The following is a 21,739-nucleotide window of genomic DNA, read 5'->3' on the forward strand; positions in this document are numbered from 1 at the left end:
CTAAATCGTGGCCGTTAACTCTGTTTCTCTCTCCACAGATTTTGTCAAATCTTCTGTTTTTGTTATAGCCTTTAGATTTATTCCGAGAGAAACAATACAAATATGCAGCTCTGAATCTTACAGTTCACCAGCCGCGTCAACGGGTATCTCAAGTAATCCTCTAATAAAGGCCCACCCCCACCTGAACAATTAACACTCCTGTCCCTTGGCCTAACGTTTCATTTGAAAGACAGTGTAGCTCTCCCGTTAGTACTGAGTTGGGGATTTTAAGCTTTCCCTGTCCACCCGGTATAGTGGGGAACCTGTGGCCCACGCCAATGTGCCTGCTATAAATGGAGGCACTCCTACGTAGGAAGTGTGAACCAGTTCATGATGCTCATTGTGATGGAGCTTGGGTAAGCACTCATGCCATTTCTGACCGACTGCTCTCACGTTAATGGGTTCAACTGGGCACCCCCGCTGTTCGCTGCTCAAAGTCAGCCCCAAACCTCATGCCTAACCTGTTGCTCCAGTCCGAATTGAACTACAAGGCCGTGCGCTTGTACTTAAACAAACTAAATACTGAGCTTGTCAATGTTGGCAGGGTGCGTAAATATGCCTGCCCATTGATAACTGAGGAACGTTTGCTAATCTGGTCATTTCTATATTTGTCTTTCGTGGGATCTTGCTGTGCACACAGCGACTGCTCCATTTACAACAGAGACTGTACTTCACAAAGTATTCCATTGACTGTGAAGTGCCTTCGGGGGGTAAGTTCCTGGGTTCCTGGAAAGGACTGTCTAAAGAGATGTCCAACTCTTACTGCCTTCCAAATGGATGCATTGTGGTTTGCTCACGGTGGCAGGTTTCCAGCCTCCAACCGTTTGGGCTGATTTTTACTTATTTGCTTATCATACACGGTCTACATCTGTGACTTATTTCCCTCGACGTTTTCCTTTCCTCCTCATCTTTCCCCCCCCCCCCTCCTCCCCATTTCAGAGATTGACCTATGAGGAAAAGATGGCCCGGAGGCTTCTGGGAGCGGACAATGCCGCCACTGTCTTCAACTTTCAGGAGGCTGAGGATGAGCCTGCAAACCAGGTGCGTTCGTGGCGAACGGTTCAAGTCATTCTCTGAAATTCCATTGTCGCGGGAGAAAGTGTTTCGGTTGGGAGAGAGAAAACGATTCTGAACCTCAATTAGTTTTTCAAATAAGACAGCAAGGACTCCCCATCTAATATCACGTCCCTCCAATTCTGACGGGAATGGAGCGAAGCAGAACAAAAACGTATTCTTCAGGGTAATGACTTGATCCTCAATTTGAAGGAAGGCACCATTTTCTTCCCCGTCCGGTTCTTGCTTTATTTCAGTGGGAAATTGAGCAGAGGGAACAGTTACCTCACATTATTCGGAACATGATCATTTTTATTTGGGGTTTGAGTCAGGGTATTTTTAATTCAATGTGGAGTGGAGTTCACAAACTAATTCTGTACTTGGAATAGGTGAAAAGATTTGACGCTGATGGGATTAATTTTAGTGTCCAGTTTAACTCTTTCCAGACCGGGATCGAGGGAGTTATTCTGTCGTTGTTTTCAACTTACTTGAGGGAAATGGCTCAGCAATCTTGCTCACCAGCGATCAGTGCCATTTGTCAGTGCAGTTAAAAATACATTGTGTTTGTATTTTGGGCCGAAGCTTGAGCACTCAAACTGCTGAGGTAGGTGGTGGCCTGCCGCTGATCGTTGCGTTTTTTAAAATCCAGTCTTTACGCCGTGAAATAGAAACTTGGAATATTGCGCGCAATTCTGGTCGCCACACTACCAGAAGGATGTGGAGGCTTTGGAGAGAGTGCAGAGGAGGTTTACCAGGATGAAATGAAATGAAATGAAATGAAAATGAAATGAGGATGTTGCCTGGTCTGGAGGGTGTTAGCTGTGCGGAGAGGCTGAATAGACTCGGACTGTTTTCATTAGAACGACGGAGGTTGAGGGGTGACCTGATAGAGGTCTACAAGATTATGAGGGGCATGGATAGAGTGGATGGGCAGGCACTCTTTCCCAGGGTGGAGGGGTCAATCACCAGGGGGCATAGCTTTAAGGTCCATGGGGCAAGGTTTAGAGGAGATGTGCGAGGCAGGTTTTTTACACAGAGGGTGGTGAGTGCCTGGAACGCATTGCCAGGGGAGGTTGTGGAAGCAGATACATTAACGGTGTTCAAAAGGCATCTTGACAAACACATGGACACGATGGATATAGAGGGATACGGCACAAGGAAGTGCTGAGGGTTTTGGCCAAGGGTTGTATCATGACCGGTACAGGCTTGGAGGGCCGAAGGGCCTGTTCCTGTGCTGTATTGTTCTTTGTAAATTGCTGAAATGACCTCACCCTCCAGCCCCACCACCGACAGCACCTCCTCCAGCAACAAGGAGGGCAGTGCCACCAGGAAGATCTTTCTCGTTAAGTTCCGCACCCGCATAGACCTGAAGCCCTCCTCACACTGGAGTCCAAACTTCCAACTCCTCCAAGCTTGCGAAACGCCCCTTCAAAAACAGGGGCGGGATTCTCTGCCCCGCTGCACCAGTTTTCTGATGCGGTGTTCCCCCACTGGCAGCGGATTCTCCCTCCCCCCCCGCCCCCACCCCCCCTCCCAGCCGGCCAATGGGGTTTCCCAATGTGGGAAGCTCCATGCCGTCGGGAAACCCCAGGGGTAGGTGCACTGCCGGCGCAACGGAGAATCCCGCCAGTGAAGAGTCCAGCCCCCGATCCTTCATCTCCTTCACCCCGCTCTCATCCCATGCCCGGAACCTCACATCCATCCACCCTGGCTCAAACCCATGGTTCCCTCTTATCGCCAACACCCTTGATGCCCTCAACTTAAAGTGTTGTCGGAATTGCCTCCAAATCTTCAACGTGGCTACCACCACAGGACTATCCGAGTACTCCCCTGGGGCGAATGGGTGCGGCGCCATTGCCTGCGCCTGGACCCTTTACAAAGACCCGCCTTCTTTGTGCCAGGTATCAGTGCAACCAGGGGAGGGTTCCCCCCGATTCCATTAATTCCCGTTTTGCCACACTCCATCAAATCCTGCCTTGATGTCAAGGGCAGTCACTCCCACCTCACTGCTGGAATTCAACTCTTTTGTCCATGTCTGACCCAAGGCAGTGATGAATTTAAGAGCTGAGTGACCCTGGCGGACCCTGAACTGAGCGTCATTGGGCAGGTTATTGCTAAATAAGTGTTACTTGATAGCACTGTTGATGACCCCCTTCCATCACTATACTGATGATCAAGAGTAGACTCTGAGCTTTGATAAGGAGTCATGCACACTCATAATGTTAGCTCCCTTCTCTCTCCACAGATGCTGTCAGACCTGCTGAGATTGTCCAGCGTTTTCTGTTCTGTTTCAGATTCCAGCATCCGCAGTCATTTGCTTTTATCAAGAGTAGACGAATGGGGGCGGTAATTGACCGAGTTGGATTCCTCCTGCTTTTTGTGTACAGGACATATCTGGGCAATGCTAAGCCGGGTAGATGCCAATGTTGGAAAAGCTTGGCTAGTGGTTCAGCGAGTTTCTGGAGCACAAGCCCTCACTACTATTGCCAGAATATTGTCCAGGGCCCCTAGCGTTTGCAGTATCTAGTCTCTTCAGCTGTTTCTCGATGTTTCAAAGAGGCCTTGAACTGAGTGGTTCGCTCAGTCATTTCAGAGGGCCATTGCTGTGGGTCTGGAGTCGCGTATCGGCCAGACCAGGTAAGGAAGGCAGATTTCCTTCCCTAAAGGGCATTAGTGAACCAGATGAATTTTTACAGCAATGGATGGCAGCCGTCATGGTTAACTTTAGTGAAACTAGCTTTGTATTCCAGATTTTTAAAATTTTAATAATTGTATATAAATTCCACCAATTACCATGGTGAGATTTGAGCCCATGCTCCGAAGCTAATGTCCGGGATTTCTGGATTACTAGTCCAGTGAATTAACCATTTCCTCCTACATAGAACATAGAACATAGAACAATACAGCGCAGTACAGGCCCTTCGGCCCACGATGTTGCACCGAAACAAAAGCCATCTAACCTACACTATGCCATTATCATCCATATGTTTATCCAATAAACTTTTAAATGCCCTCAATGAGTTCACTACTGTAGCAGGTCGGGCATTCCACGGCCTCACTACTCTTTGCGTAAAGAACCTACCTCTGACCTCTGTCCTATATCTATTACCCCTCGGTTTAAAGTTATGTCCCCTCGTGCCAGCCATTTCCATCCGCGGGAGAAGGCTCTCACTGTCCACCCTATCCAACCCCCTGATCATTTTGTATGCCTCTATTAAGTCTTCTCTTAACCTTCTTCTCTCCAACGAAAACAACCTCAAGTCCATCAGCCTTTCCTCATAAGATTTTCCCTCCATACCAGGCAACATCCTGGTAAATCTCCTCTGCACCCGCTCCAAAGCCTCCACGTCCTTCCTATAATGCGGTGACCAGAACTGTACGCAATACTCCAAATGCGGCCGTACCAGAGTTCGGTACAGCTGCAACATGACCTCCCGACTCCGGAACTCAATCCCTCTACCAATAAAGGCCAACACTCCATAGGCCTTCTTCACAACCCTATCAACCTGGGTGGCAACTTTCAGGGATCTATGTACATGGACACCTAGATCCCTCTGCTCATCCACACTTTCAAGAACTTTACCATTAGCCAAATATTCCGCATTCCTGTTATTCCTTCCAAAGTGAATCACCTCACACTTCTCTACATTAAACTCCATTTGCCACCTCTCAGCCCAGCTCTGCAGCTTATCTATATCCCTCTGTAACCTGCTACATCCTTCCACACTATCGACAACACCACCGACTTTAGCATCGTCTGCAAATTTACTCACCCACCCTTCTGCGCCTTCCTCGAGGTCATTGATAAAAATGACAAACAGCAACGGCCCCAGAACAGATCCTTGTGGTACTCCACTTGTGACTGTACTCCATTCTGAACATTTCCTATCAACCACCACCCTCTGTCTTCTTTCAGCTAGCCAATTTCTGATCCACATCTCTAAATCACCCTCAATTCCCAGCCTCCGTATTTTCTGCAATAGCCTACCGTGGGGAACCTTATCAAATGCTTTGCTGAAATCCATATACACCACATCAACTGCTCTACCCTCATCGACCTGTTCAGTCACCTTCTCAAAGAACTCAATAAGGTTTGTGAGGCATGACCTACCCTTCACAAAGCCATGCTGACTATCCCTGATCATATTATTCCCATCTAGATGATTATAAATCTTGTCTCTTATAATCCCCTCCAAGACTTTACCCACTACAGACGTGAGGCTCACCGGTCTATAGTTGCCGGGGTTGTCTCTGCTCCCCTTTTTGAACAAAGGGACCACATTTGCTGTCCTCCAGTCCTCTGGCACTATTCCTGTAGCCAATGATGACATAAAAATCAAAGCCAAAGGTCCAGCAATCTCTTCCCTGGCCTCCCATAGAATCCTAGGATAAATCCCATCAGGTCCCGGGGACTTATCTATTTTCAGCCTGTCCAGAATTGCCAACACCTCTTCCCTACGTACCTCAATGCCATCTATTCTATTAGCCTGGGGCTCAGCATTCTCCTCCACAACATTATCTTTTTCCTGAGTGAATACTGACGAAAAATATTCATTTAGTATCTCGCCTATCTCTTCAGACTCCACACATAATTTCCCATCCCTGTCCTTGACTGGTCCTACTCTTTCCCTAGTCATTCGCTTATTCCTGACATACCTATAGAAAGCTTTTGGGTTTTCCTTGATCCTTCCTGCCAAATACTTCTCATGTCCCCTCCTTGCTCGTCTTAGCTCTCGCTTTAGATCCTTCCTCGCTACCTTGTAACTATCCATCGCCCCAACTGAAACTTCACACCTCATCTTCACATAGGCCTCCTTCTTCCTCTTAACAAGAGATTCCACTTCCTTGGTAAACCACGGTTCCCTCGCTCGACGCCTTCCTCCCTGCCTGACCAGTACATACTTATCAAGAACACGCAGTAGCTGATCCTTGAACAAGCCCCACTTATCCAGTGTGCCCAACACTTGCAGCCTACTTCTCCACCTTATCCCCCCCAAGTCACGTCTAATGGCATCATAATTGCCCTTCCCCCAGCTATAACTCTTGCCCTGCGGTGTATACTTATCCCTTTCCATCATTAACGTAAACGTCACTGAATTGTGGTCACTGTCCCCAAAGTGCTCTCCTACCTCCAAATCCAACACCTGGCCTGGTTCATTACCCAAAACCAAATCCAACGTGGCCTCGCCTCTTGTTGGCCTGTCAACATATTGTTTCAGGAAACCCTCCTGCACACACTGTACAAAAAACGACCCATCTATTGTACTCAAACTATATCTTTTCCAGTCAATATTTGGAAAGTTAAAGTCTCCCATAATAACTACCCTGTTACTTTCGCTCTTATCCAGGATCATCTTTGCCATCCTTTCCTCTACATCCCTAGAACTATTAGGAGGCCTATAAAAAACTCCCAACAGGGTGACCTCTCCTTTCCTGTTTCTAACTTCAGCCCATACTACCTCGGAAGAAGAGTCCCCATCTAGCATCCTCTCCGCCACCGTAATACTGCTCTTGACTAGCAGCGCCACACCTCCCCCTCTTTTGCCTCCTTCTCTGAGCTTACTAAAACACCTAAACATCCTCATATCGTTGTCTTTCTGTTCTTCACAGAGTTGTTGGCTGCTGTGGAACATCTTGAGTGGTGTTTGCCCATCACTCTGAAGGTTAATCTAAGGGTCATTGGTTATTTTTTCCCACCCCCTCCCTTTCTCTCAGCTTTGCTTTAGAAATCATTGAACCTTATCGACCCGCAGATCCTCCCGTGACCTCTCATTTGATTCGCTCCAGCGCTGCTGTGTGTTAAGCGCCACTATCCATTTTGCTGCTCGAAAGCGTTGCCGCCCCCTCTGTGATTTTGAAGTGGCGGAGCCCCCCACTACATTGACCTCTCCTCTTTGCATGGCCCTGACCTTCTCTTCGCTGCAAAGCGCCTTTGAAAAGAAGACATTGTATGGTTGACCATAGAATGTTTCCCTCCCAGCTGGGCCCCAATGGAGTATTGTTTGCATTTTTGTGCAGCGTGCTTTAGCAAGGGGAGACTTGCTGGGATGATACGGGAGGGATTAGGGGCTTTAGAGACTGCAACACCTGGGGTTTTTCAACTCCTTGCAGGTGTTTAAGGCAAGGTTTGCGAGAGGTCTTCAAATCAAGGAGAGTTTTGGTAGAGTATAGAGAAAGAGAAACTATTTGCATAGATTCATGGATGTTTACAGCTCAGAAGGAGGCCATTCGGCCTGCCGTGTCCACGCCAGTCAACAACGATCTGACTTCATGAATCCATCTACGGTGTTAACTTAGCCTACGTTTGATGCTGACGTTTTGGGTCTTTTCTTTCAGGAATACAAGGTCTCCAGCTTTGAGCAGAGGTTGATCAGCGAGATTGAATTTCGCCTGGAGCGTTCGCCTGTAGATGAGTCTGACGAGGAGGTCCAGCACGACGAGCTGCTCCAGGACGGCACCGCGCCCGTCTTCGAGAGGAAGCTAAAACACGTCAAACTCTTCGAGGGGACGTCGGTAACATTCACTTGCAAAGTGATCGGCGATCCTGTGCCGAAGGTACAAGCTGCAATGGCAAGAACACAAGCCGTAGGATCAGGAAATTGAATCTTTTGACAGAGAGGGAGACCATTCAGCCCACGCTGCCCCTGCCAGCTCCTTGAGAGAGCTATCCAATCAGTTCCCCTCATGTCCCACCACCCCTGAAAAGTATTCTCCAAATGTGAATCAATTTCCTTTTGAAAATTACTATTGTTTCCTTCCCCCCCGGCTGGAGGACATGGAGCCGGCGATGGGGGGATGGGGTGGATGGCAGGGGAGGGGGGCACATCCTCTCAGGATGAGGGGTTGATTGATTAGGACTGAGCTGAGGTGTAATTTATTCACACAGAGGGTTGTGAGCCTTTGGAATTCTCTACCCCAGAGAGTTGTAGAAGGTCCATCGCTGAACACACGTAAGGCTGGGATCGACAGACATTTGATTTCTTGGGAAGCGGCGGAAACGGGGAGTGAAAGTAGAGCCGTGATTGTATTGAATGGCGCATCCAAATGGTCTACTCTTGATCGTATTTCTGATGATCTTATGGAATCTACTTCCACTGCCCTTTCAGGCGGTGCAATAACCTCCGAGAATTTTGTACAGAAAATAATTATTCTCCTTACTGTGGTGATATACATCACTAAGTGCACAAAGGGTTAATGTACATACACTACACCTAGCTAGACACTAGAGGGAGCACCAGAGACATGACACACAGGCAGTCAACCAATAGGTCAGTAAGATAGGACACGACCAATGGGCATTCACGATACACACAGAGGTGACACTACCACAGGGGGGCATTACACCAACCCATATAAAAGGACACAGCACACATGCTCAGTCTCTTTCCAGTGGAGACACTCAGTGAGTACAGACACAGGGTTGATTGAACATCACACCCACCACGTGGATTGTCTGAGTAGCTATAGCAGGATTAACAGTAGCGTTGAATCCAAGTAGGAGAATCGTTAACCGTAATAAATGTGTTAAAGCTATATCCAAGTCTGAACCTTCCTTTGTCAGAGTGCACATCAAGGAAGCAGCTTATGCCACGACAAGAGCACAACAAAACACTTACCTCCTTTTTCTTCCCTTTTGCCAATAATTTTAAATGTGTCTTCTGATTACCAACCCGCCTAGAACCATCTAGAAAGTTTGTGGCACGGGAAGAGGCCACACTGCATCGGCGGTGAAGGGATTAAGTGTTTAACGTAGTGGACAGGCTTCAGTCAAGGTCAAAATCTGTGATATGTATAAAATATAATGACCAGTATCTTGCCCAGCATCAGATTTGGGGGTGGGGGTGGAGTGTGGGGAGGGGGGAGTACCCTAAAGATGCTCTGCAGAATACCTCTAGGAAAATTCCAGGTGATGGTTTATCCGGCAATTGTCCGGAACGGCGAACGTCCTCTGGAGAATTGCGCCGGGCTGGGTGCCATCTGACAGAAGCGCTTTGAATCGCTCACCTCCGATGGTTCTGCCAGTGATACGCTAATAGTTACTCCGAAAGAGTTAGAAGGAATAAAACCACTTCTAACTTCACTGTAACTGTTTTAAACACCCAGACCGCTCCCCGTACAGGAGTCCCCCACACTCCCAACTGACCAGGGAACACCTCCACCCCACCCTCTCGGCACTGCTTGCCACTCCGTGGAGGTTGTAGCCCATATATTCATGGACTGTGGGCGTCGTTGGTAAGGGTTCCCCAATTGCCTTTGAGAAGGCGGTAATGTGCCATAAACCGCCGCCTTGAGCCATTGCAGCCCACGTCGTTTGATTAATTTGTATTGTTGTGTTTTCTCTTCAGAATCTCACTGTTAATGAGAGGCTCTTGTGTAACTTAATCCAATGTGGCCTTTGTAACACTGGAAAACATACAGATGCCCCCCTCCTCCCCTTATTGTCTTGGATGCATCACAGATGTTGTGAGAATGGGGGCCTTTTAGTACCAGTTAGTTACTCTTCTTTCCTCCACTCCCTTGGTAGGTCTACTGGTTCAAAGATGGTAAACAAATCTCCAAACGCAGCGAGCACTACCAGATCCAGCGAGAGGCAGATGGAACATGTTCCCTCCACACTGAAGCTGCCACACTCGATGACGATGGGAATTACACCATCATGGTGGCCAATCCACTGGTAAGTGGAGTCTATTCACAGTTTTCTACATGAGGGAGCAGAGGGTAAGAAAATACTGAATGTTGGGCGTGGCACAACTGGATGTGAGAATGTAACTTGGTTCTGGAATAGATGTATTGGTGTGTGACCTTTTCTCTTTGGTCCATGTTCATGCTCAGTCACCCTTCCAAGGCAATATACTTCAATGCGCAGACATTCGCTGCTAGGATTGATTAGTTGGTGAGGTGACCCTGACTAGTTCAGCCAATCAGCAGTGTTTCCACCTGGGGTGGTATTTCACGGCCCCTCCCACCGGCGGGATCTTCCAATCCTGCCAAAGCAAAATGGTCTTTTGAATGGCTCGCTGCATTTCATGCATCCACTGAAACGGGGCTGTAAGATTCCGTCCATGCAGTACAAATTGTTGTGATCGTTTGAAATTGGCACATTTGTCCCGAGGTGAGCAAGAGGAAAAGATTGGCAAAACGCCAGTCTCTTCAGCAATAATCAGGTTCTGTCCGACAGGTACACTGCCTCGAAACTGGCAACCTCGGCACCCAGTTTACGTGGGACTCCTGATCTTGCCGCATACGAGTCGGTGTGGGGGGGGGGGGATGAATCACGCACAAGGAGACCCCCGGATGGTCGGGGGCAGGGCAGGGTGGCACCCTGGCACTCCCCCAGCAAACGGGCACGATGGCACTGGTAGCCTGACAGTGTCACCTTCGGAGCCTGGTTGGCACAGCCAGGGGCCGGGGTCAGGCCCGGGGGGTGGGGCCTTGCCAGGTGGAGGGGGATGGGGTGAGGGGGTGTTCCCAGGGACCTCCCCAACATTGGGGGGTGGTGAACAGGAAAAGATCAGGGCTGCCGGACAAAATGGGGCATTTATTTTCTGTGTGTGCGCAAAATTTATGCGCAGAAACTCTGGTTAAATTTCATCTGCACAGAATTCTCCAGGTTTGCAATGACTGGATTTGTGGATTTTTTTCAAGATAATCTTCTTGAAAGAACAAGAAAGGTCACTTCAAAACCCAGGGAAATGGCCTGTGTTGTGTCATGCTGCTTCGGATAACACTGCTACCTGATGCAGTCTCAACTCAAGGATGCTCCAGACTCTGAAATAAGTTCAACGTGTTTATTGAACTATTAACACAGTTCTCAAATGAGTTCGACTCTCTGCTAATCTAACTGTAGTAACTCAGTCTAACTGTATCAGCTTGCTCTAAGCCACATGCTGGGGTGTGATGCTGCTGATCAATCCTGTCTAACTCTCTAGATGTCTGTCTGTGGAAAGAGGCAGGGTGTGAGTGCCTCATCCCTTTTATAGTGTTTATGTCATGCCCCCTTGTGGTGATGCCACCTCTGATGTCCTCACTGCCCATTGGTTGTGTCCTATTCTGAGTGTTCATTGGTTGCATGTTTGCATATCATGACAGTCTGTTTACATAGTTTTGGCAAGTTTGCGGTCATGTTCTACGACCCCACTTTAGTTCCTGGTTGGTCTACCAAATGTAATGCAGAACAAGTAAAAAGGTCCCGGCCGACATGGCAGCATTTGAGAAAAACCTTTGAGAAAAAAGCCTTTGCAGTGTAAAGACTGAGTCAATGCCAGGTGAGACCTAGCAAAGTCTGATTCATGGATGTATTGAGGCCTTCGATCCGCTCGCTTTCTGCACCCAGATTCCTCGCACGAGCACAGATTCGGCTAGCCGATAACACCCATACCCTTCCCCCTGTCATAACACAAGATAAAAAATATGATACCAACGTCTTGTTATATATTTATTCGTTCGTGGGATGAGGGCGTCGCGGGCACAAGGCCAGCATTTGTTGCCCATCCCTAATTGCCCTTGAACTGAGTAGCTTGCCAGGGCATTTCAAAGGGAAGTTAAGAGTCAACCACATTGCTGGGGTCTAGAGTCACATGTCGGCCAGACCGGGTAAGGATGGCAGATTTCCTTCTCTCAAGGACATTAGTGAACCAGATGGGTTTTTATTCAACGAACCATTCTGCTCACTGACCTACTGAATCATAAGAACAGAAGAACATAAGAACTATGAGCAGGAGTAGGCCATCTGGCCCCTCGAGCCTGCCCCGCCATTCAATGAGATCATGGCTGATCTTTTGTGGACTCAGCTCCACTTTCCGGCCCGAACACCATAACCCTTAATCCCTTTATTCTTCAAAAAACTATCTACCTTTATCTTAAAAATATTTAATGAAGGAGCCTCAACTGCTTCACTGGGCAAGGAATTCCAGATTCACAACCCTTTGGGTGAAGAAGTTCCTCCTAAACTCAGTCCTAAATCTACTTCCCCTTATTTTGAGGCTATGCCCCCTAGTTCTGCTTTCACCCTCCAGTGGAAACAACCTGCCCGCATCTATCCTATCTATTCCCTTCATAATCTTATATGTTTCTAAAGATCCCCCCCTCATCCTTCTAAATTCCAACGAGTACAGTCGCAGTCTACTCAACCTCTCCTCGTAATCCAACCCCTTCAGCTCTGGGATTAACCTAGTGAATCTCCTCTGCACACCCTCCAGTGCCAGTACGTCCTTTCTCAAGTAAGGAGACCAAAACTGAACACAATATTCCAGGTGTGGCCTCACTAACACCTTATACAGTTGCAGCATAACCTCCCTAGTCTGAAACTCCATCTCTCTAGCAATGAAGGACAAAACTCCATTTGCCTTCTTAATCACCTGTTGCACCTGTAAACCAACTTTTTGCGACTCATGCACTAGCACACCCAGGTCTCTCTGCACAGCAGCATGTTTTAATATTTTATCATTTAAATAATAATCCCTTTTGCTGTTGTTCCTACCAAAATGGATAACCTCACATTTGTCAACAGTGTATTCCATCTGCCAGACCCTAGCCCATTCACTTAGCCTATCCAAATCCCTCTGCAGACTTCCAGTATCCTCTGCACTTTTTGCTTTACCACTTATCTTGGTGTCGTCTGCAAACTTGGACACATTGCCCTTGGTCCCCAACTCCAAATCATCTATGTAAATTGTGAACAGTTGTGGGCCCAACACTGATCCCGAGGGACACCACTAGCTACTGATTGCCAACCAGAGAAACACCCATTAATCCCCACTCTTTGCTTTCTATTAATTAACCAATCCTCTATCCATACTACTACTTTCCCCTTAATGCCATGCATCTTTATCTTATGCAGCAACCTTTTGTGTGGCACCTTATCAAAGGCTTTCTGGAAATCCAGATATACCACATCCATTGGCTCCCCGTTATCTACCGCACTGGTAATGTCCTCAAAATTCCACTAAATTAGTTAGGCACGACCTGCCCTTTATGAACCCATGCTGCGTCTGCCCAATGGGACAATTTCCATCCAGATGCCTTGCTATTTCTTCCTTGATGATAGATTCCAGCATCTCCCCTACTACCGAAGTTAATCCCACCGTTTATCAAACAACGCTGGCCACGGGCACGCCACTAAACCCTACGAACCCGCTCACCCCTCCTCACCATGTACCAGACTTCCGCCCTCACTGTATCAAATTCAAAATCGTCTCACCGCAACCACCCTCACCCCCCCCCCCCCCCGCCCCCCCCCACCCTCCACGGGCGCCAAGCCCACCCCTCCCTTTTGCGAGTATATCAGGTACCGCATTATTAATCCAGAAGCATAGATGGCAGGACCAATAATCGGTGGCACAGTGGTTAGCACTGCTGCCTCACAGCACCAGGGACCCTGGTTCGTTTCCGGCCTTAAGTGTTTGTGTGGAATTTGCACCGTTCTCCCCGTGCCTGCGTGGCTTCCCTCCCGGTGATCCGGTTTCACCCCACAGTCCAAAGATGTGCGGGTTAAGGAGCAATGCGCAGGGTTATGGGGGCAGGGAGGGGGAGTGGGCCTAGTAGGGTGCTTTTTTACAGGGTCGGTGAAAACTCAATGGGCCAAATGGCCTCCTTCTGCACCGTGTCGCTTCTATCCAACTGTCCATTCATCTTCAGGGATCTTTGGACGCACGCACTAAGATCCCTCTGTTCCTCTACATTGCTCAGTATCCAAAGGAGGCAGGGCGAGGTGGAGAGGGACGGCTATAATAATATTTATTATTGTCACAAGTAGGCTTACATTAACACTGCAATAACATTACTGTGAAAAGCCCTAGTCACCACACTCCGGCACCTGTTCGGGTACACTGAGGGAGAATTCAGAATGTCAAATTCAAGTAACAGCACGTCTTTCGGAACTTGTGGGAGGAACCGGAGCACCGGGAGGAAACCCACGCAGACACGGGGAGAAAGTGCAGACTCCGCACAGACAGTGACCCAAGCCGGGAATCGAACCTGGGACCCTGGAGCTGTGAAGCAACAGTGCTAACCACTGCGCCACCGTGCCACTAGGAGGGAGAGGGGTAAGTGGGCTGGTTCAGGGACGACATTGTAACGTTTTAGGGCCTAGGCAGCTGAAAGCATAACCACCAATGGCGTGAGAGGAAAATCAAGGGTGTTAAAGAGGCTGGGATTGGAGGAGCAGAGAGATCTCAGCAGTTAACTGGCTTATTTGACCTGCCATGGATATTTTGATTGTTTTCTGCCTCTTTTCGCAGGGTAGGACCAGCTGCACGAGCCGGTTAATGGTTCAAACTGTAAGCCAGAGAGGACGTTCTCCCCGCTCCCCGGCTGGGCAGTCACCTGGACGAAGGTAATTCCCTTACATGGGATGATCCAGGGCTCTTAACAAAACCCTCTAATAACAATCTCAGGCGTACATACACATTTACATAAAAGGTACAGCACCAAAACAGGCCATTCGGCCCAAATGATGTACGCCCATGTTTATGCTGCACAAAGATCTCCTTCCACCACCCTCCATCTCACCCCACCTTCTATTCCCCCCCTCATGTGTTTTCCTTCTCCTTAAATACTCCAGTGTTACTCACCTCAACTACCTCTTGTGGGAGTCAAGTTCCACATTCTAACCATTCACTGGGTAACTTCCATTTTGGATTTTTAAATAACTACCTTGTCTACGGGGCCCCTAACCTTTGATCTGCCCAACCAGTGCAAACGCCAGTCCGTCCATCGAACCCTTCCATAACCTTAAAGAGGTTAAACGGATCAGCTCTTAGCCTCCTATTTTCTCAAAGCAAGAGCCTCAGCCTGTTCCATGTTGTCTGGTGCCTTAGTTCGCGCAAACTTGATGGGCCACTGGGAACCTGCTGCCAGTGAATGGCGCGTTGCTTCCCGCCTCTGGGGAAACCTGCGGCTGGGAGGTCGGGGAATCAAGCCCTCAAAAAAACAAAAGAGACTGCCGGGGGGGAAAAAGGTAGCAAGCAAGCCAGGGATCCGACCCCGGGCGGGGGGGGGGGGGGGGGGGGGGGGGGGCCTACGGTGGCCTGGCCCGCGATCGGGCCCCGCCGATCTGCGGGCGGGCTTGTTCCGTGGGGGCACTCCTTTCTTCCGCGCCGGCCCCTGTAGGGCTCCGCCATATTGCCCGGGGGGGCGGCGCGAAGAAGAGAACCCCCCCCCCGCGCATGCGCCAAAATATGCCGGCCGGTCTGCGCATGCGCGGAACCACGGTGGCGGTTCCACGCATGCGCGAGATCACGCCGGCCCTTTGGCGCATGCGCGAACCCGTGCAGTCCCTTCGTCGCCGGCTGGAACGGCGCCAACCCCTCCGCCGTCCATCTAACCCCCGAACGTTCAGAGAACTTTGCACTTTCGGGGGCTGTTGACACCAGAGTGGTTGGCGCCGGTTCTCCCGCCGGCGTGGGGACTTATTCCCCTGAAGGGAGAATCCCGGCCGATGCCTTTATATTACCATGGTAACTCCATTGGAAGTGGCCCTGTGAGACACTACTGGGTTTAAGCATGTCTGACGATGGGCTTCTCCCGAAGTCCCTCTCTCTCTCTCTCTCTCTCAGTAGTGGGGAAGAGATTCAGTGGAGGCTAGAAATTTAAGATGGTCACAAAAAAAGCCAATCGGGAATTCAGAAGGAAATTCTTCACCCAAAGAGTGGTAGGAATGTGGAATTTGGCAGCACAACGAATTAATATAGATGAATTTAAGGGGAATCTAAACAGACATACGGTGGAGGAGGGAATGGTCACAATGGTGGATTTCGATGAGAAAAGATGGAAAGAGACTCGAGTGGAGTACAAGACCAGCACGGACTGGTTGGGCTGAATGGCCTATATCTGCCTATATCCGATGTATCAACTTCATTATTTCATTCCATCTGTTAACAAATGCATTGTTGAAGATTTCGAAGGAGTAACTGTCCATTTCCAGGTTGGGAGGTTTAAGGGATGGCTGAGATGCTGGGCTCATAGGAGTGGAAATACATCTTTTGCAGACGGAATTCCTTTAATTTTTTTCAGGTTTTTAAAAAAGTTAGACCTTTTGTAACAAAATTGCCACTGGCACTTGGGAACAAAATGGTCGGGGTAATTACATGGCAATGATGCAATTATTGAACGAAGGGAATTTGTAAACTAGTCGAGCAGGTGAACCATCTGGTTCACTGATGTCCTTTAGGGAAGGAAATCTGCCGTCTTTACCTGGTCTGGCCTACATGTGACTCCAGGCCCACAACCGTGTCGTTGACTCTTAAATGCCCTCCGAAATGGCCCAGCAAGCCACTCAACCGCATTGAAAACACAAAAAAAGGAATTAAACTGGTCGAACCACCCGGCATCTGCTCAGGCACCAGAAACGACAATGGCGAACCCAGCTCTGCCGACCCTGCAAAGTCCTCCTTACTCACATCTGGGGACTTGTGCCAAAGTTGGGAGAGCTGCCGCACAGACTAGTTGAACGACAGCCTGGCATAGTCATACTCACAGAATCATACCTCACAGATCTAACGAGATCTCGCGAGACGTCGTGATGTGAATCCCAGCCATTGTGGGGGGGGATCACTCTTTAGCAAATCTGCAGGTTAGAGTGAGATAGCTAGACTCACTCTAATATGTGCTCCCACGATCTACCCAAGGCACGGGATCTAACTCCCTTGCCTTGGAGATCTTAGGCGAGCGCTGTTCAGTGCTGCTCTCCACAAATGGGGACTAGATGCTTACCCTCTGGGCAGGGTGGCACCCTGGCACTGCAGATGCTGCCTGGGCACCCTGGCATTGCCTATCTGATATATTGCCTACCTGTGACGGGGTCCGGGGTCGGCGATGCCCTGTGTGGGTTTTGGGGGTAATGAGGACCCCCTCTAATAGGTACGTTGGGTCTTGGGGGCATTCAGGGGTCACATCGGGGAGTCGAGGGATCAGGCCACCATTTATCCTACACTGCGGAGTTCAAGCGAGTGGAGTTCCTCGGCGCAGGAAATGGGGCAAGTGCAGCCTCGACCGCATACCCTGCTGAGGCCCCGTATCTACCCAAATGGCAGGTCGATAGGGTGGTGTGTTTCTCGCCGTTCTGTGCGCTGGGAAACACCCGACTAATCGCGTGCGTTACGGGACTCTGTTCCCATTCGGGTAGATCGTGCCCGTGGTCAGGTAAAGTTTGACATCGAACCATGTCAAGAGTCATTGAGATGACCAAATGTGTCGTCAAAGACAACAGCAAAATACTGCAGATGCTGGAAACCAGAAATGAAAACAGAAGGTGCTGGGATAACCCAGCATGTGTGGAGAGAGGAGCCCTGTCGATGATGAAGAGTCCAATATGACATCTTCGGAACTGTGTCGAGGCAGGAACGTGGGTTTTATGCTCATGGAACAAAAAGGTTGGTAATGCTGGTAGTGAAGAAACAGACAATAGGCCCAGAGTAAGTGTTAATGGCAGAAAAATTGCGACTGTGTCTGAAAGCAAAACATAAAAAGATGCAGACTGGCACGAACAAATCGGAGGACAGGATTCACGGTGTGAAATTGTTGAACTCCATGTGGAGTCCAGAAGGCTGTAAAACTGCCCGGTTGGAGCATGAGATGCTGTCCATCCAGCTCGTTGGGCTTCACTGGGACATTGCCGCAGGCCAAGGACGCCAAGGAGAGCATGAAAGTCAAGTGGTGAAATGAGACGGCAAACAACAGGAAGATCAGGGTGACTGCTGGCGGACTGAGCGGAGGTGTGCAGCAAAGAGACGGGTTTTAGATCATAGAATTTACAGTGCAGAAGGAGGCCATTCAGCCCATCGAGTCTGCACCGGTCCTTGGAAGGAGCACCCTACTGAAGCCCACGTCTCCACTCTATCCCTGTACCCAACCCAACCTTTTTGTTCTTTGAGGGTGGTGGGTGCCTGGACCGCATTGCTGGCGGAGGTGGTAGAGGCGGGCACGATAGTGTCATTTAAGATGTATCTAGACAGATAAATGAATGGGCAGGGAGCAGAGGGATACAAATCCTTAGAAAATAGGCGACAGTTTTAGATAGAGGATCTGGATTGGCGCAGGCTTGGAGGGCCGAAGGGCCTGTTCCTGTGCTGTCATTTTTCTTTGTTCTTTGTTCTTTGTTAATAAGGGCAATTTAGCGTGGCCAATCCACCTAACCTGCACATCTTTGGACTGTGGGAGGAAACCGGAGCACCCGTAGGAAACCCACGCACGCACGGGGAGAACGTGCAGACTCCGCACAGACAGTGACCCAAGTCGGGAATCGAACCTGGGACCCTGGAGCTGTGAAACAACTGTGCTAACCACTGTGCTGCCGTGCTGCCCACACGTTTTAAGCTGGGTCTCACAGGGAGGTAGGGAAAGGGAGAGAGGAAATCCCGGGGCTTTGAGCCTTGGCAGCCGAAGGCATCCCCACTCACGCTGGTGAAGGAAACCGGCTTTGTGGCTGTGCCGGAGTTGGAGGAGTGTAGGGTTTGTGGGGCTTGGGGGGTGGTTGACAGAGGGCTGGGGGGACGTTCCGGTGTCGGGGAGATGCCTGAGGATGGATTTAAAGCTTTACCCTTCTTCAAATTTGTGAAGCGGAACCATTCCCACTTTTCCATTCCAGGCACTAAAGAGGTTGTAATGGGAACCCGTCCAAGTATTGTAAGCACAGGAAAATGAAGCACTTCCCACACTAAATTGAAAAATCATGATCCTTTCCTGCGGGATTTGTCTGTGTAAAATTGACTAAATTGAGCTTGAGTGATATGCATTTTTATTGTATTTGGATTTGCTCGTGCTTTCTTTGATGTCACACCAGTTCGGGGTCCTACCTGCCCATTGCTCGTTTGAGTCAGGATATCTTCTGGTGTCGAGTGTTGGTGTCAGTCACGGCTGAGTATGTAGAATTCTCACCCCCTTAGTCAAAAGGTTGTGAGTTCAAGTCTCACTCCAGAAGCTTGAGCAGGTAATCTAGGCGCACGCTTCAGAGCAGCACTGAGGGAGTGCTACACTATCTGAGGGGCCGTCTTTCGGCTCAGAAGTTAATCCAAGATCCCCGTCTGCCCTCTCGAGTGGACAAAAGATCCGTTATTTTGCAGAGGGAGCAGGGAGGAGTTCTCCCCGTTGCCCTGGCCAATACAGCCCCTCTTTCAGCTTCACTAGAACAGATGATCTGGTCATTATTGTGTTGCTTTTTATGGAAGCTTGCTGTGCACAGATAGGCTGCTGCACGTCCTTCATTACAACAGGGACTATGCTTCAAAAATACTTCACTGGCTGTAAAGAAACTTGGGGGGGGGGCTCCTGAGGTTGTGAAAGGTGCCCTGTAAATGCAAACCTTGATCCTGGTTACAAAGGATATTGTCCTTTTATTACCTGCCCCGTGGTGTCCAGACGCAAGTGCCTTTGTTTTTGCTTTTGGAATCGTGAAATCATGCAGCACAGAAGGAGGCCATTCGGCCCATCTTGCCCCTGCTGACTCATTGGAAAAAACTCTCTTAATTAGTCTCATCCCCTCACCCCTTCACCAAGCCCTGTAAGAGCTTCCTGACACACCCGGGGCCGCTAGCAGACACAATCAGATTGGGTGGACCTTATCGCCAGGTCAAGGAGGGACATTCGCTGGAATGCGACAGGCAATTTTTATCCAGTTCCCTGAAGGCAAGATAAACGGCAGGACCCTGGGCAGCACCGAGGATCAGAGAGACCTTGGTGTGCATGTACACCGGTCCCTTAAGGCAGCGGAGCAATGGTTAAAGAAAGCATACGGAAACGTGCTTTTATTAGCCGAGTCTTAGAGTTTAAGAGCAGGGAGGTTGTGCTGGAACTGTATAAAATGTTGGTTAGGCCACAGCTCGAGTATTGTGTGCAGTTCTGGAATCCACATTATAGGAGGGATGTGATAGCACTGGAAAGGCGGCAGAGGAGATTTACCAGGATGAGTTTTAGCTGTGAGGAGAGATTGGATAGGCTGGGGTTGTTTTCCTTGGAGCAGAGGAGACTGAGAGGGGACATGATTGAGATGCATAAAATTATGAGGGGCACAGATAGTGTAGACAGGAAGAAGCTATTCCCCTTGGTGGAAGGCTCAATGACCAGGGGGAACAGATTTAAGGTAAAGGGCAGGAGGTTTAGAGGGGATGTGAGGAAAATCCTTTTCACCCAAAGGGTGGTGGGAGTCTGGAACTCACTGGCTGAAAGGGTGGTGGAGGCCGAGACCCTCATAACATTTAAGAAGTATTTAGATATGCACTTGTACTGCCAGGGCACACAGGCTATGGGCCAACTGCTGGAAAGTGGGATTAGAATAGTTAGGCGCTTGTTTTTGACCGGCACAGACTCGATTGAAGGTCCTTTTCTTTGCTGTATGACTCTACGACAACTCGCGCCTTCTTGCGCAGTCACATGTCGCCGCATTGAAAGCGAAATCCCTCTCCTCTCACGGACCCCGACTCTTCTGCCATTTAGCTTCAATCTGCGTCCTCTGGCCACCCATCCCTAAACCGGGGACTCCCAAGAAATCCCCACTTCATTTTTAAGCCGCAGCTGAGGTTGCCGTGGAAACCAAACAGGGAGGATATTTTATTACAGCGTGCCGAAGCATCTGGTCCTTCAAACAAATTTAGAGCGTGCTTTTAATCCAAACCTGGATAAGTACTGCGATATATAGTATCGAAATGTCTCCAAGCACTTTGGGCAATGGGTTTCTGTTCAAGACATAAGTGGTGCTAATCAGGGAATTGGTAAAAGAAGCAGCGAAAAGTCCCAGGATTTCAGATCAAATAACGCGCTCCTTCTTTGTGTTTTATTGGGTCATTCCATCCTTAAGTAACCCCAACCCTAAAAGCTCGTAGTAAAACTCCCCAGACAGGTTCAAGGGGTATGTTATTTTGTGCAGTCGGAGATTCGAGGCGACGCGAGGGAGGGATGTGCGTGTGGCTGACCCTGTCCTCGTGCTGTTCCAATAGCAGTCGCGGCTGTGGGGGCTGAGTGCAGGGAAGAGGCAGGGTGGGGGGGGGTTTATGTTCAAACAAGCAATTCTTTCAGACAAGCATTTCTGGAACGTTTAAGTATAAGTTGACTGGGGACGGCTCATTTACTGCACTCCATAATTGAGGCCTGTTTCTCTTGGGCGCCCCAGCTGCAGCCTATAAGTAAACGTCTTGTCAAAAAGATCCAGTTTGTGTTTCGCTGGCTCTAGGCATGTACTTGGGCACCTTTGGGACTGAAGGTTTGAGATTTTTTTTTGGAAGAAAGCAGTTTGACTTGGAAGTGTGATTAACCAGCTCCACTTGTGGGATTTACGCTGTAACCCGACCGTGAAATTTTAACTTGGGCTGTGACGCTGACTGGCACTCTTTAACCTCCAAGACGGAAGATGTGAAGAAAGATTTTCATTTGTGCGGCACCTTTCGTGACCACTGGATGCCCCAAAGCCCTTCAAAGCCAAGGAAATAATTTTGAAGGTGGTGGGTCCAGAATCCCACTCTGGGGCCTCGAGCACGGAATCTAAGCTGACACTCACGGTGCAACACCGGGGGGGGGTGTGCCGCACTGTCAGAGGTGCCACCTTTCAGATGAAACATTAAAACCAAGGCTCGACCTACCCTCCAGGGGGTTACATTTTAGAGCACCGAAACAGGCCATTCGGCCCAGCTGGTCCATTCTGGTGGTTAATGTTTGACAA

General features: G+C 49.2%; 1 protein-coding gene across 7 annotated transcripts in view; it reads left to right on the forward strand.

Annotated features, from left to right (window-relative positions):
* Positions 1 to 21,739, forward strand: part of palld (palladin, cytoskeletal associated protein) — a 614,708-nt gene that overhangs the window by 559,530 nt on the left and 33,439 nt on the right. For all 7 annotated transcript variants that reach the window (XM_072515728.1, XM_072515727.1, XM_072515731.1 and 4 more), the window contains 4 exons: positions 979 to 1,080; positions 7,429 to 7,647; positions 9,617 to 9,766; positions 14,331 to 14,425. In XM_072515728.1, coding sequence (XP_072371829.1) covers positions 979 to 1,080; positions 7,429 to 7,647; positions 9,617 to 9,766; positions 14,331 to 14,425 — 566 coding nt within the window. The remainder of the gene's footprint in view (positions 1 to 978; positions 1,081 to 7,428; positions 7,648 to 9,616; positions 9,767 to 14,330; positions 14,426 to 21,739) is intronic.

The sequence above is a fragment of the Scyliorhinus torazame genome, chromosome 9 (assembly GCF_047496885.1).
Source record: "Scyliorhinus torazame isolate Kashiwa2021f chromosome 9, sScyTor2.1, whole genome shotgun sequence".
In the NCBI taxonomy this organism is placed as follows: Eukaryota; Metazoa; Chordata; class Chondrichthyes; order Carcharhiniformes; family Scyliorhinidae; genus Scyliorhinus; species Scyliorhinus torazame.